The sequence below is a fragment of the Arvicanthis niloticus genome, chromosome 3 (genome assembly GCF_011762505.2).
Source record: "Arvicanthis niloticus isolate mArvNil1 chromosome 3, mArvNil1.pat.X, whole genome shotgun sequence".
Taxonomy (NCBI): Eukaryota; Metazoa; Chordata; class Mammalia; order Rodentia; family Muridae; genus Arvicanthis; species Arvicanthis niloticus.
In genome coordinates, this window is record NC_047660.1 from 6,332,831 (window position 1) to 6,347,663 (window position 14,833).

Consider the following 14,833-nt stretch of genomic DNA (forward strand, 5'->3'; position numbering starts at 1 on the left):
GGTTAGATTAAGAGGTTTATTTTTATCTTTCCTTTTCTTTCCTCTATCTTTCTTGTCCAGTGTTAGGGAGAAAAGATGGTGGGAAATGAAAAGAAAAAGATGGAATATAGAAATAATACAGGAATAATAGAAATAGGAGTAATAGGAATAGATTATTGACTCTATCCTTAAACTACAGGGCTACAACTAGCCAGAAATCTTACATTGATATAGACCTTTGCATTGTGATACAAAATTAAGGTTATATTTGGATACATCATACCATGTATTAACTCATTTTAGGGTATTCTACCTATGTAATTCTTAAAAATGAAACATTAACTTCTAATCCTTTTGAAAGCAGCTATTACAAACTGTTTAGGATAATTAAGAAATGCAAACGAATAGGTAATCAAACTTACAGTCATGTTAGGTACTATTCTAATTTATTACAGAAATATGTTTCCTAGGTTGAATAGATAGTAAATAGCAAGAGACAAACAACATTTACCTATTCAAATATGCTGTAGATAGACGGATGGTCTTCAAAAACCTCAGAGAATCACAGAATATGGCATTTAAAGATGTTTTATTGATAAAGTCCTTTTATTGACAATGAGACAGATCTACTCTTGGCAGCACCTCAATTCCACGTCAAGAAAGATTATGAGCTGAAGAACCTCCATGTGGAGTTTGCTTCAAATGTGGCCAGCTAGCCACTGGGAAAGAACCTGGTCTTGTTGCAACTGCTGTCCAAACGGGACAAATGAGACACAGGAAAGTCAACTGCCAAGCTCTGTCAATACAGGGTAAGCAGTCCTTCACATTTCCTACTTCACAGAAAGGTCTGCCAGATAGTCTCGGCCAGAAGGCTCAAGATGGACGCTCCAGTGTTATAGAGGAATTTGGGGGTAGGGCAGGGAGGTGTTCAGGAAGCCACCTTTCCCTGTCATTTCTATAGTTTTGGAAACTGCTTGCACTGCAATTCCTACATGCTCGGGTAATATTTATTCCTTCTCAGGCCTCTGATGAGGTTGAAGACTAGATAGAGTCTCAGAAGCTTGCATTGTTTAGGGTTTATGGAGATGTTTTTAAGTCTAAGAAGATGTTTTAGGTTGGTAATGGAATTTGTGATAGAAATTGATTTAGGTACAAAACTCTGAAATCATCAATATAGGATAGACAGTAGAAGACTTTCTCCAAGTTGTCCACTTACATATGGTATGGAATGGAGTTTGTGGATGTAAATCTTACCTGATGGCTTTCATAATTATTCTTATTGCATATAGTTTATAAGTGTTAGAGAAAGAAACTTTTATTGGACTAAAAGGAGGGAACATAGAGATCTCTTGTGCAAGGTATGGAAGCTTCACCTGTCAATAAAAAAGTCTATGGCTAATGAGATGTGGCAGGATTAAAAAGTGGGACATTTGGCAGAGAGAGACGATTCTGGGAGATAGTTAGGTGCAGGAGATTCACCCCAGACACAGAAAAAGATGGTCACATGAAACTGAGGACCAGGTAACCAGCCATGTGGCATGACTTAGACAAGAATAAATGGGTGATTAAGTTGTAAGCTAGTGTGGGAACAAGCAAAGCTTTTGGCCTAGGAATTTATTCATATATTATTTATTTAAATAAATATTAATTATAATATTAATTATAATAGAATAATAATTAATATTTATTCAAATATTAAGTAATTATTTCTGGGAGCAAAGTGGTTGGATAGAAAAACACAAGGTTACAGATGGTTTTAACTAAAACCTTTGAGCCACCATAAATTCAAGAAATGCTTATAATTTTTTTTTTTTTGAGAGACAAGATGGGATGCAAGTCTAGCTTGTCAAAAAAATCTGTAGAAGATTCTCTAGGTGGAGATGGGGGAAGCAGGACTTTAGGATAGATACAAATGTTGTTGTAGAAAAGACAAGGTAAAAACACTTTATCATAAATGGATCGATCAACTGGTAGGTGAAACTTTAGTTTTGCTTTCACATGGTTAACTCATTCACTTGGAGCTGGGTTGATAGCTCAGAAGTCAAGAGATTGCTGTGCAAGTATCTGAACCTGAGTTATCTCCTCAGCACTTACAAAAAAAGCCAAGCACAGCTGTGAGTACCTGAAAGTTAAGCATTGGAGAAGCACAGACGAGAAGGCCCCTGGGGCTCACAGGCCAGCCAGCCTTGCTGAATTGGTGAGCTCCAGGGCTCAGTGAAATATCCTGTCTCAAAAAATAGGAGGTGCTAGGATGGGTTGGTTCCCCGGGAAGGATCTTCTTTTCTCAGAGGTGAAGGGAAGGGGACATGGTGGGGAAGAACTGTGTTTATGGGGGGGGTGAGAAAGAAGAGGGGGGGCTGATATTGGGATGTAAAGTGAATAGATAAATAAATAAATAAATAAATAAATAAATGGAAAAAATAAGGTTGATAACACCTGAGAAAGAATGGCATTTAAGGCTGACCTCTCATATATGTAGCTAAATGTATATGATCTCTCTCTCTCTCTTTCTGTCTCTCTCTTTCACACACACACACACACACACACACACACACACACACACCTGTTTTTTAAGAGCAATCATGATTTCAGTTAGCATGTACACTTTGTGGCTCAGACTGGAAAAGCATCATGATTAAGGAAGAGTGACATGTAATCAAAGATATTTGTTGCTCTTGGAGAAAAACTTAGAGCACCCTCTTGTAGGAACCTTTAACTCTGGGGTTCACCAGTCTTTGTGAGAGCTTCCTTACTTGTGTCTTGGAAGTTGACGTCATTGCCATTGTACGCATTCTTCAGTTTGTTGGTCATCACGCGGAGAGCCATGATCTGCTGTCTGATGAACGTGTCTGGCCGCGTGATGTCCACCTCCACCTCAGGATTATTGATTTGGTTGGTCAGCCCATCGTTCATGATCTCAGGCAAGTATCTGTAGGACAGAGAGGAAGACGTGGGTCAGGGTGATGTTGAGGTGACCTCAGAACCAAAAGCTGCCCTGCTATCTCAGATGGGAATCCAAATCACCTGGTGAAAAAAAAAAAAAAAAAAAAAAAAAAAAAAAAAAAAAAAAAAAAAAAAAAAAACAGTAGTGAATGAGCCAAACAATAAAGGTAAGTGTTCTGAGACAGAGTGCAGATAGAAGGGTTTCATCTCATTTATAAAGTGCAATGAGTTCTTATATAAGTTTATCTATAAATAAATGTTAAATGGTAGAGTAAGATCATAATTTCTGCAGATTAACTACCTTTTCTCTTCTCCATCCAGACTTTTGAAGCTCTAGTTAAGACTGTGATAGATTCCTACTATGAAGATTCTTTGGGATATTAAAAATAGTCTTTGAGATGTTTTATGAGAAGTCAGTGGTGGCTTGTGCCTTTGACACGTCTATAATGGTTTTTGTTCTATATTTTGACAGTGCTGGGAATTGAACCAGGGTCTTGTGCATGCTAGGCAAGTGCTCTACCATTGAGCTGCACTCGTATCATAGGCTTTTAATTTTGTAATAGCATCTTGGGTCTAATTTTAGAGGTATGTCAACATTCAGTAAAAGAGGCTAATATCTAATAATATTTAATTTTTCTTACTTAATATTTTTTTTGTGACTCAACATTTTGTCTGATGTTACCCAGATGGTTTTATACAAAGGGAATACAAACCCCATGAGTCTGTTCATTGGGGTTGTGAGTATTTATACTCATGACCTATCAACTTTACACTGATGTCAGGAAACTCTTCTCACATGCTGTTTTCTTGCCTTGCATTTCTCTTTGGAGTATAGATAGTTACAGTAGCTCAAGCAAACTTCTATAGGCACTCTGTTCTTCTCTAGTGCACCCTGCATGTGCTGTCTGATTAACATTCCTAAAACATCACTCTCCCCTGTCTGTCCTCCATGTAAACGCTTTCTGATGTCAAAAGACCACTCTCTGTCAGGAACTATGCCGTAAAATTCCAGCCCACTGGGCTATCTAACAGAGAGCTGTGCCTCTCTACCATTGTATGAAGTGGAAAGCCAGATCCAAGTGATGGCAAGCAGATGTGAAGTCTAGTAAATGGCAAAGCTGAACTCTCTGAGATGCTCAATCAAATCAGTTGGACCCAGAAAGGGGGTGGGGATACTGTCATTTATAGTCGGGTGTCACAAACAGTTAACAACCTGGGGTCTGCGACTGGCATCTGAAGTGTATATATGTATGCTGGTGTGTGTGTGTGTGTGTGTGTGTGTGTGTGTATGAGTGTGATTATGTGTGTGAGTGTGTATGTGATAGTGTGTGTGTGTGTGTGTGCGCACATGTGCGCAGTCTTAGGGACAGACCTCCAATGAATGTCTAAACTAATTTAGAGAACATTCAAGTGTCTACTGCAGATATGATCACTAACTTGCTGGTGGCAAGGAAGTCCCATCCACATTGAGAGGAACCAGTATTGATTGTGCTCTGAGAGTGGATGAGGGAGCTAGGCACCTTTCCCCGGCACAGTGCTCTGCAGGGCTTTGTTTGTTTGGTTTTGTTATTTTTTTTTTCTGGTCCATAAATGATTTAGATCTGAAATATATTTAGATAGGATCCTCATTTTCTCCTAAAATAGTTCCAGCTTTCAGGAATCTACCCACCCTTTTATGGGGCAGCTAGGCGTGGCTGGGCATTCTGGGTGCTGTACAAACCACATCTCCAGGTTGAGGAGCTAAGTTGGCACTGACACCCAGTCTCAGCTCTGTGGTCACCAGGCCATGAAAGCTGTGCCAGCGGGGTTTCCTGTTGTCATGGTTTTTATTTAGGAATTTTCAAAATATACAGAAACAAATCTGAGCGCCCTTCTCTACTTCCTACAAAGGTGCCATCTATGTCTGTGTCCTGGTAAGAAACAAGGGCATGGAGGAAACTGCAAGGTGGCAACAACAGAAGGAACCCTTAGAGACAAAGGACAGGCATGTGACCAGAATGCACCACAGTGGAAGCGACAGCCAGACACCAGAGAGCACTGTGCCTAACATGTCCTGACAGGGAGGGAGGTAGTCTTTACTGGCTGAGCTTAACTGGAAGCTGACTGACTGATGGGGAACTCAGAGATCTGGCTTGTAGAGTGACCCTCCAAGGTCCAAGCCAGCAGCCAGAGTGGAGGCATAGAGCAGATCTTAGGGGAGAGCAAAGGCTTTTTTTTTTTTAATCCAATTTTATTTCCAGAATGGAGCCTGACCCAGGGGCAGACCATAGTTCATGTTTTCAAACTGGTATACACACTTGAGACAGACTGAAAAAGTTGTGTGTATATGAGCACCACCTTCTAGGTCTACCTCAACCTCTTGACTCTTCTCCAGTCATATCTAAGTACTTGTTTTACTGTGTAGGCAGAAGTCTTTCCCCTAAGTGAGCAAAGGCTTTTTAAAGTAGTACTTTGTTCTGCTGGGTTTTGCTCCATAGCTCAGGCTAGCCCCAAACTTGAGATTATCTTTCTGTTGACTCCTGATTGCTGAGATCACAGGTTTGTAGCACATGCCTCGCTTTGAGTGTGTTGCTACAAGTGCAGTCTGTAGTTTATGACCCCTCGGGCTGGTGGCCCTGACTAAATCTGTGACTATCTACTTCTCTTACTGATGTTGGTGTCAAGCTGAGAAAACTTCCTCTATTTGCTCATCCTTGCTTTCATAATTATGAACTGCCCTTATGCTTTCTCTTTCTTAAAGTTACTTTTCAAATGCCAGAAACCAAAGACTACAGCATCTGCAAGAAGGACTGCACACAGTAGGAGTGTCCACACACAGTAGGAGTGACACTTGGGGTGGTAGGAGAAATCAAGTACTATGCATGACATATCTGTACAGGAATTGGTTTACCTATTCAAGTCAGAGGTTTGCAAATTAAGTTGTGTATTATGAACCATAAAATATGTTCACCCGTATTTTGAACAAAATAAAAGCAAACCTCAGAGTGCATGGTAAATTCTTTTCTATGAACCTTCAAGTTATTTCTGCCCCTAAAATAACCCTAAGAGAAAAACAATTAAATCCAAGTCCCCATATATCTTTATTTTTTTTTTGCAGTAAAACATAAACTTCTACCATTCTTTTTAATATATCTGGAGTATAGGCAAATTCTTGATGGCCTCCGAGGTTTTCCTCCCAATGTAACCTTTCGCACACGGCACTAAAGTGTCTGCTACTGACACAGCACATGAGTGCCAGATTCCTGGAGTTCGGTTATGATGATGGCCCACCAGAATACATGGCAAGCACAAGCCGTCAGCTGCTGACATGGTTTGAGGGGCTAAGGTGATGGCCGGGGCTCTTGATTCTCTGTATTCTGGTCATTATTCCTGCAGCTGTGCCCAGGCTGAGTCAGAGGGGCTCCATCTCTCGTGCACGGCATGTGCACTGCTTAGCTAGCCAAGTCTCATTTATCAGCATCTTGCTGCAATAGCTTACACAGGAATGCTGCCCCTGGGAGTCTGAACATCCAGCGTCAATAAGAGAGTGCCAAGCAAACCCAGCATCTCACTGTGCTTGGTGATGCTCAGCCACTTACAATCAAAACAAGGAGCAATGCACTTGTGCCCCCCAGAATGTTTTCTCCTCTTGGTGTTTTCCAAGGGTGACTTTGAAAATTTAAACATAAAACAGTTGGGAAATAAAACAGCTATTTCTGCCACTGTAGACACAGATGCTGACGCGGTATCTGTAGAAGACCACTGTGTAGTTGGACAGGGATGTGAAAGGGGGTGGGACAGGATATGAAGAAATCTCAAATTCTGCAAGAACAAACCAGTCATTGACCCCAGAAGTCCAGCTTTAGTGCAAGTCATTTGAGTGCTCACATCTCTGGAGACACAGATAAGAGTGTTGGCACCTACAGCCCAGGTGGCAAGGCCCAGTGCATGTGCACTGGGAGCAGGAAAACTTAGATCTGAGGACAACTTGGAGTGCCAAGTAAGGGTGTCATCCCTGCCAATTATTCATGCTGTGGTGTGGCAAGTGGGTGGCACCCGGGGACAGCCAGCCGTAGGCTCACTTTGTTTGGCTTCTGTTTGCAAGAGCATGGCCAGGAGCTGAACTTGGACAGTTGTGCAGAATTATTTCTCTTCACATCTAATTTCATGTTGCTAATGTAAGGGTTTCTTGATTACAGCCAAGCATAGCTTATGAGGGTGGAAGAGTCCCAGGAGAAGTTAGGGAGCACTGAAGGAGAACACATTCTATTTTGTGGGAGGGTGGGGGCTACACACTGTGTGCCAGGGAACTCACTGGCACAGTTGACAGCTTCTGTAGCCTAAGAGACATTAACATACTTCTTATAGACGTTTCCCAGTGGCTAACCACTGTGCCTGCCATCCACTCCTCATGGTTGAGTTGGGGTTTTCAGAAAGACCTGGGTGCTCTGTAAAAGTGCTTGCCGGGGGTAGGGAGAAGCATGTCAGCCTATGGGCATGTTCTATTGCTTACCAGCACACCCATGCTGACTCTCATGTGAGTAGCTACATAGCTGAGGAGGGGCACTGAGCTTGGGATTTACTAGCTACTAAGAGTCTTAGGAGGGAGGGGCCAGGAAGAGAGCTGAGAAGAAGCTAGAAATCACTGTGGGAGCCGTGTCAGGTACTATGACAAAATACCCAAGAAAACCAAGTACAGGAAGGGAAGGTTGCTCTTGGCTCTCTGTTGGAGAGATTTCTATCCATGCTCATCCATTGCTTTGGGTCTGAGGTTAAGAGGTGACAGAAGACCATGAACGGGGATGCATGGCTTTCCTCATGGTAGCCAGGATGCAAGAGCTAAAAGAAAGTGACTGTGGACAGGGTGTTTCCATTAAGGCTATGTCTCCAGTGTCCCCTTTACTCTACACTCTACCTCACCCTACTCCACTGTCTTTCAATGCTATCAAACCGTCAATCCATCAGCTGACTGACCCACTGAGTCGATCAGAGGCTGCCTGATCCAATCAGTTCTGTGAGCTTCGATCGTAAGCATTGCATGCTTTTAACAGGAAGACTTTCAGATGAGGTGAGGATTAATATTGAGACAAACAATGAGGCTGAGTCGGAATTGGGGTACCCAAGTGCCTGCTACTCCTGACTGATGCTACCCCGGGCACAGTTGGAGAATGGAGATAAAGCCGACTTCACTCACTTGTTTCCATAACTGAGCTCCGTGGGATGCACATCTCCATTTCTATGGAGTTTCTACTTCTAGTGTAAGCTACACACTCCCTCATTTTCAGAGTGTTCAAAAGCCTTCCTGAGGTAAGAAGACACGTTGTGTATATAGACCCAGAATTAATGTGCAGTTCCAAATTTTGAACGTCTCCATTTTTTCCCCCTCCTGCAATCCATTTGTTAGCAAACCATCATGAAATCTGAAATATGGCCAATTACAGTCCTCATTTCTCCCACTTAGTGACACACTAATGCATTTTTCTACAGAAATCCTAATGCATTTGATTGCAGGATGTAGGTCCAGACCCCACTGGGAACATTACATAATGTGCAGTATGCTCACGGTGGTAGTTTTCTCAAATCAAAAAAAAAAAAAATCTGAATTTTAAAAAGACATATGGTCTCAAGGGTTTCACATAAAGGATTGTAAACCTGTGATATCTGTGGCCTCTTTTCGAAGCTTATTTGAATACACATTTAAACTTTACACACATTAGGACGGCTAGTGTTTAAAACAGCAAACAAACAAACAAAAAATAACAAGTATTGGTGAGGTCACAGAGAACCAGAAGCCTGAACACTGGCTCTGTGACAATAACATGGTCCAGCCTCTGTAATGGGCAACATGGCAGCTCCTCAAAATGTCCACGGGACTACTCTATCATCCAGCAGCTGCACCTGAGATTTATGTACAAGAGAACTAAAAGCAAAGGCTTATGCAGATATTTATACCTCTGTTTGTAACGCAACATCATCCCCAACAGAGCAAATGTTACAGTCATGCAAGTATGTATTTATGGGTAGACTACTGGATACAAAGGAAATGGACCACTGGAGAAGTCCTCTGGGGAACAGAAATTCCCACACCTGGTGTAACAATGACAAACCTCAAGGACTGCAGCCTAGGTGACAGAAGCCAGGCCAGAGCACTATGTGATCTCACAACTATGAGCTACCTATGACAGCTTGCTCTCCCATTGGTCCACCAATGGGAATGCCCCTGATCCTCTTCCGGTGCAGCAGCAGAACTCAACAGTGCCACATTTGACGGCTGCCAGTTTTCTTCTCAGAAGATTTCTCACCTTCCCAGTGTGTTGGTCTGGCTGGGTGTAGACAGAGTGTTGTACAATTCTTTGAAGAACGGCTAGATGTTTCAGGGGCATCTTTTGCTATGAGACTAAAGCAGTATCATCCTGTCAGGCCTGCTGACTCACTCCATTCTCAGATCTCCCATCCCCAGACATCACTCCATCTGGTCGGACTTACCCAGTCACAGCTCAGAGCAGCTGGCAAGGCTGGCTGAGCTGTTTTCTAGACTGTTCTATTTCCCCTACTTCTTACAAGTTTCTGTGCCTACCCATTGGTCTTGGAAGGGATTTCCTGGGGGGTGGGTATAGTGCTTCTGGGGGGATCAGATGCTTTAAAACACAATGGTGGCTCCCTGCAACAACTATCTCCAATGGGTCAAATTAATCTATCTTCCTTAGTCGGGTCCTTAAGTACCTCCTCCCAGAAAGTGTTTTGTCTTTGTGCATTTGTGTTTGTGTCGTGCTGGATGTCCTGGAACTAGTTCTGTAGACCAGGATGGTCTTAACCTCACAGAAATAAACCTGCCTTTGAGTCCTGTGTATTGGGATTGAAGGTGCACATCACCACGGCCAGGCACCCAGTAGGTGTGTTAAGGAAAGGACATATGGACAGCAATGCATTAACCTGTAGGGAACAAAAATGGTCTTTGCTAGTTATATAGTTCTATGGGGGTGAGAGAAGAGTCTGGCAGTGATGGACATAGAATTCCACATAGCCCCAGATAACTGACATCCTACCAGACAACCTGTGTGCTGGCGGGACATGAGTTTCACACTGTATCCTTTACCTGTGGCCTGACCTGCCTTGATTTTTGGATAGCGGGTCTTGAGAAAGAGAAAACAATCCTAGAGGAAGTCATGGGTCATACTGTTTACTGCAGCCGTGTCCTAAGAAAGCAGAATTCTGTTGTCCGAGAGCTGTAAGTCAGGAGCCCGAGTGAGCACTGGTGAGCTTTGTTTCTCCTGCTGTTTGTGGCTGGGCAGAGCCTGCCACTTGCATCCTAACCACAGAAGAGCTTTATTTCTCTCTCAGCCTATGCCTTGCTGCCTCCCACCTCATCACTCTTCCCTAGCTCCTGCACAGACAGCTCATTCTGGACACAGGTTGCCCAGACTGTGCTTCTCAGGCATGACTAATGGCTGCACCTGTCTTCCTAGGGTCTCCAAGTTCACCCTGGGACCTTTAGGAGGCCTAGATTTGTAACCTGTTCCTTTGATGAGTCTTTGATTTTTTTCCCCCTTTCTAGATTATTATCGATCTCCCCCTGTAACTTACTAGCTTCCTTTCAGTTCCTATTTGTCTGAATTGGGTCAGAATGCTCCTCTGTCTTCTCCCATCCACCCCTAGAAGTTGCTTAGGTCAGTGAAAAAATGAGAGGTGTAGAAGTTCTACCTGTAGACTCACTTCCTGCTGGTGGCTGAAGGGGAGCCTTAGACATCCTGCGTCAGGTTACAGACACCTAAGGGCAGGTCTGTGTTTGCTCTGTGGGTCACTGGTGTGGGCTTCTGGGCATAGACTGCTGGGATCTAGACCTTCAGTGTGTTTTCAGTCTAGCTCTCAATGTAGTTTGGAGGCTGGCACTTTCGGAAGTGATTGGCTGAGGTGGGTGCTGGGAATCCAGCTTTGGTTCTCTGTGAGAGCGACAGGTGCTCTTAACCTCTGAGCTATCTCCCCGGACCAACTGTCCAGTATTTTAAAGGACTCCTTGCCTTGGCAGTCCTCACTCAGAACCACTAAATGTGTGGATCTTACATCAGCAGTAACTGTCTGGCCTGGGAGCTTGTTAGAAACCCCAAACTTCACTCAGGTCTTGTTTATAGCTCCATTTCTGTGGCTGCAATAAAAAAATACCCTGACAAAAAGAAGCTGAGGGGAGGAAGGGTTTATTCACCTTACAAATCCGGTTATAATCATTGAGGCAAGTCAGGGCAGAACTCAGTAGCAAGGACACCACATCCAAAGCAAAGAGCAGAAGAAAATAGAAGTGTGGATCCTTGCTTTTCTTTTTCCTTTTGTGCTATCCATCCATCAGTATTCTCCTCTCTTACATGGTTCTATAACCAAGGGAATTATCCTGTCTGCAGTGGGTTGGATCATTCTACGTCAATTAATAGTCAAGACAATCCCTCACAAACAAGCCTACAAGTCAACACGATCTAGAAAATCCCTCATTGAGACTCTCTTCCCATATAACTTGAGGTAGTGTCAAATGAACAATAAACAGGATCCAGCACAGGGACCATCTCAGACTCATAGCTTTGCTTAGTGTCTCACAGCTCTGGGGGAATGGGGCATCCAAGGCAAAGGTGTTGGCAGACGTTCTTCAGTGATGTCACTTTCTGGTCTGGGAGCGTGGTGAAATGTATTCTGTCCCTTGTAGGGTCTCTGGCCATTTCTAAGCCAGTGCTCTTACCAGAAAACAAGCCATCCTTTCTCAGCCCCACATCCCACCTCTAAGTACAAACACATTGGGAATAATGGAATGTATTGGGGGGGCAATCTTTATATGAGTTTTGATGGGGAACAAACCTTCAGTTTACAACACAACCAAGCAGAATCTACTTTTATGCAAAGTTTCCAAAAGTTACGCCAACACACTACTAAAGCCTGAGTAGCACCATTCTAGGGCTTATGAACAATTTTTGTGGACACATCTCACCGATCTTCTCAGGGTCCTGGGAAGTCAACAGAGGCAGAAAGGTTCTTGTGGTTACCGAGCCTTTCCATTAGAATGGAGATCCAAATGCCAGCTGGGCAGTGGGTACACTTGCAACCTGTCAAGGGGAAGGGTCTCTTCTCTCCCACTTCCTGCTGCAGGGAAGAGCAATAGTGCAGTAGGGAGAGCTGCGGGGAGAGGCAGTGGCTTAGCGCAATGACTGCGTACACATCCATGACCATGGTCTCAACACCACACACAGCGTGGCTGCTCCCACAAGGCTAATCTATGTGTATCACACCACCAGTTTGACAGATGCCATTAAGTTAATAGCAGCTCTTTGGAAAAATAAGTCAGTCAGCGTCATAAATGGACATGCCTGCTTTGGAGTCACTTTGATTTCAGACACATCAGCATTGGAAACAGGCACATTTCTGGGTCACAGAGGTTTGATGAGTATATTGGGAGAAAAACGGAAGTTGGAAGGGTGAGAACAGAAAGATGTATCTGAAGGGGTCTGATGGGCAAAACACAGAGAGGAAGAAGCAGCTGGCTTCTCAGAGGCTGGAGCTCAGCGTTTGCTGTATAAACGCCATGTCACCCTATCAATCCTAACGGGCACTGGTGTTCTGTATCCTTTAATGTGCGCTGAGAGATATCTTTCTTAATAATAAACTTTCACATGGTTGACAAGAACAACCTTCTTTCTTCATCTTTGTTTAGCAACTGATCCTAAACATAAAAAAAAAGTCTGCCATCTTCAAATTCATCCTTTGAAAGTAGAAGAACAGGTTTTGCATTATATGTGGATTTTTAATTATTAATATATAATGATTCTTATCATTGTGTGCTTAATCATCATATAAAACTGTACAAACTTATAGGGACTTACATGACATTTGGATGCATGTGTACTTGTACAATGCTCAAATCAGGGTATCTAACTCCTTAGAAAGCTATTTCTTTGTGGTAAAAATATTCAAAATACTTTCTTAAAGCTTTGTTGGAGGAAATACATAGTGTGTTGTGGTTGTGTACAGTCATCTTACAGCACATAGCCACCGAAGCGTTCTTCTGTTCCATACTTATAACAGCACCCACTGAATAACCTCTATCACCAAATGTGTTCTCCAAGTTTCAAAATCTTTCTGTAGAATTAGTTTAAGTAAAAGAAAAAGCCTAAACCCCCAAACCAAACCAAATCAAACCAAAACCAAAAACCAAAACCAAAACAAAACCCAACAACAACAAAAACCACTTTTTCCCCACTCCGTGTGATTCTAGATCTATCAATATTTGGAAAAGAAGACAGGTTCAGCTACATTTAATGCGACAAGTCTAGATCTGTTCCCTATTTACAAAGTCAGCAAATAGAAGGTTGCAACAGCAATACAATTGCTACAAACATTAATACGCTACTACAGATACTAATACAATACTACAGTAACTACAGTAGAAGAACTCAATGGGAACATAATTGCGTCATTAATATCTGACAGCTCTGTCTCTTTAAATAATACACAAATTCATAATAAAACATAAGCTGTATCGGCTAAGTATGGGAACAGTCCTAGAAATGACTGCATTGCATTAAGCTTGGTTATTTCTCTTCACTGGGGATGATCTTAACAGGTGCTCCTACTTATCTCAGGATGAAATTCAAATGTGGCTCTTGAGCACTGGGGGGGCGCTCCTGAGCCACATTGTCATCTCATGTCACCTCCCGGTGTAAGCTGTGGGTCATGACCTCAAACGGAGTCACATAACCAAGTGTGGGGCATGAAAAACTCTGGCAACAGTAAAAGATTTCTGAATGCACAGTGACCAAATTAATGTAAAATCAAACGTGTGATAAAACTATGATGTTTCTGGCCGTGGGTGCTAACGTTGGACCACTCAGCGTCATGGCATCCTTGTCTGGACAGATAACATGGACGCTTGGCACTGTATGTGATGCCCCAGGCCATGTGATGACAAAGGATGCTACATGATACTCCTTGACTCATAGTCTAAACTATGGAGTGTTAGGAATCTCAGTGTTTTAACTGCACATGCAAAATTTTCACTTACAGAAATTTGAGATGGCTTGGGCCTTAAGAATACAGGCTGCTATTCCAGAGGATCTGGGCTCAATTTCAGTACACATATCAGCCCCCAATGGTCTCAGGGCCTCCAACAAAAAACAAGACTCTAAATATTTTCCTCTTGTTGTTCCTTAGAATATAAGTATTAGATTCATCTATCTTTAGATCGTGTTATGTTATATTTCTGATTTTTGGAAACTGCTATTTTTGCCACTGACTTGAATTGCACATCAAAAAAAAAAAATTGCTACATGAGATTTGGCTTGGAATTACATCGGAATTTTCCAAAATTTCTCAAATGGTCCTAAACACATTTCTGTCATTTTATGCTACATATTTATATAAAACAGCATTAAATTTCATTTACTTTCTTAATTTGAACAGAGGAACATTTAGGGGTGTTTGTTTGTATGTTTAAGGGACACAGGAATGCTAGGCCAGAAAGGGAGAGCTCTTTCTTGTCAACTGGGTGTCAGGCACTAGGATCCAGATTCCTCACCTAGGTACTTTAACCTCACAAGGACGAACTTGGATAAATCACTCTGACCTCCCTGTAGCTACTCCTTTGATGTCTTTTATGCTTCTATTCATTTCTTGGCAGAGTTTACTCCCTTCTCCAGCCCACAAGCACAAACACTGTCTACATTCCCTTTTGTAGGTAACTATGTGTGTGCAAATATCCAACAACCTGGGAACGAGGTTCACAACACAGCCTTCATTTCAGCCAGGACTGAATGGTAAACCCGGTTCGTAGCAGAGCCGCCCGTTGGGGCACCTGCAGCAGGGCTGCCCCTCGGGTCACCTACACAGCCTGGTGGTGCCTTTCTGTAGTGTTTTTGGGAGCTGATGCATCAGAGGTATTAATTCACAGCTGAATTCTTCT

General features: G+C 42.7%; 1 protein-coding gene across 1 annotated transcript in view; it reads right to left on the reverse strand.

Moving 5' to 3' along the window:
• The window catches only part of Gpc6 (glypican 6), a 1,004,917-nt gene that overhangs the window by 11,304 nt on the left and 978,780 nt on the right, over positions 1-14,833 (reverse strand). Inside the window, exon 8 of the mRNA XM_034498066.2 lies at positions 2,733-2,908. Coding sequence (XP_034353957.1) covers positions 2,733-2,908 — 176 coding nt within the window. The remainder of the gene's footprint in view (positions 1-2,732; positions 2,909-14,833) is intronic.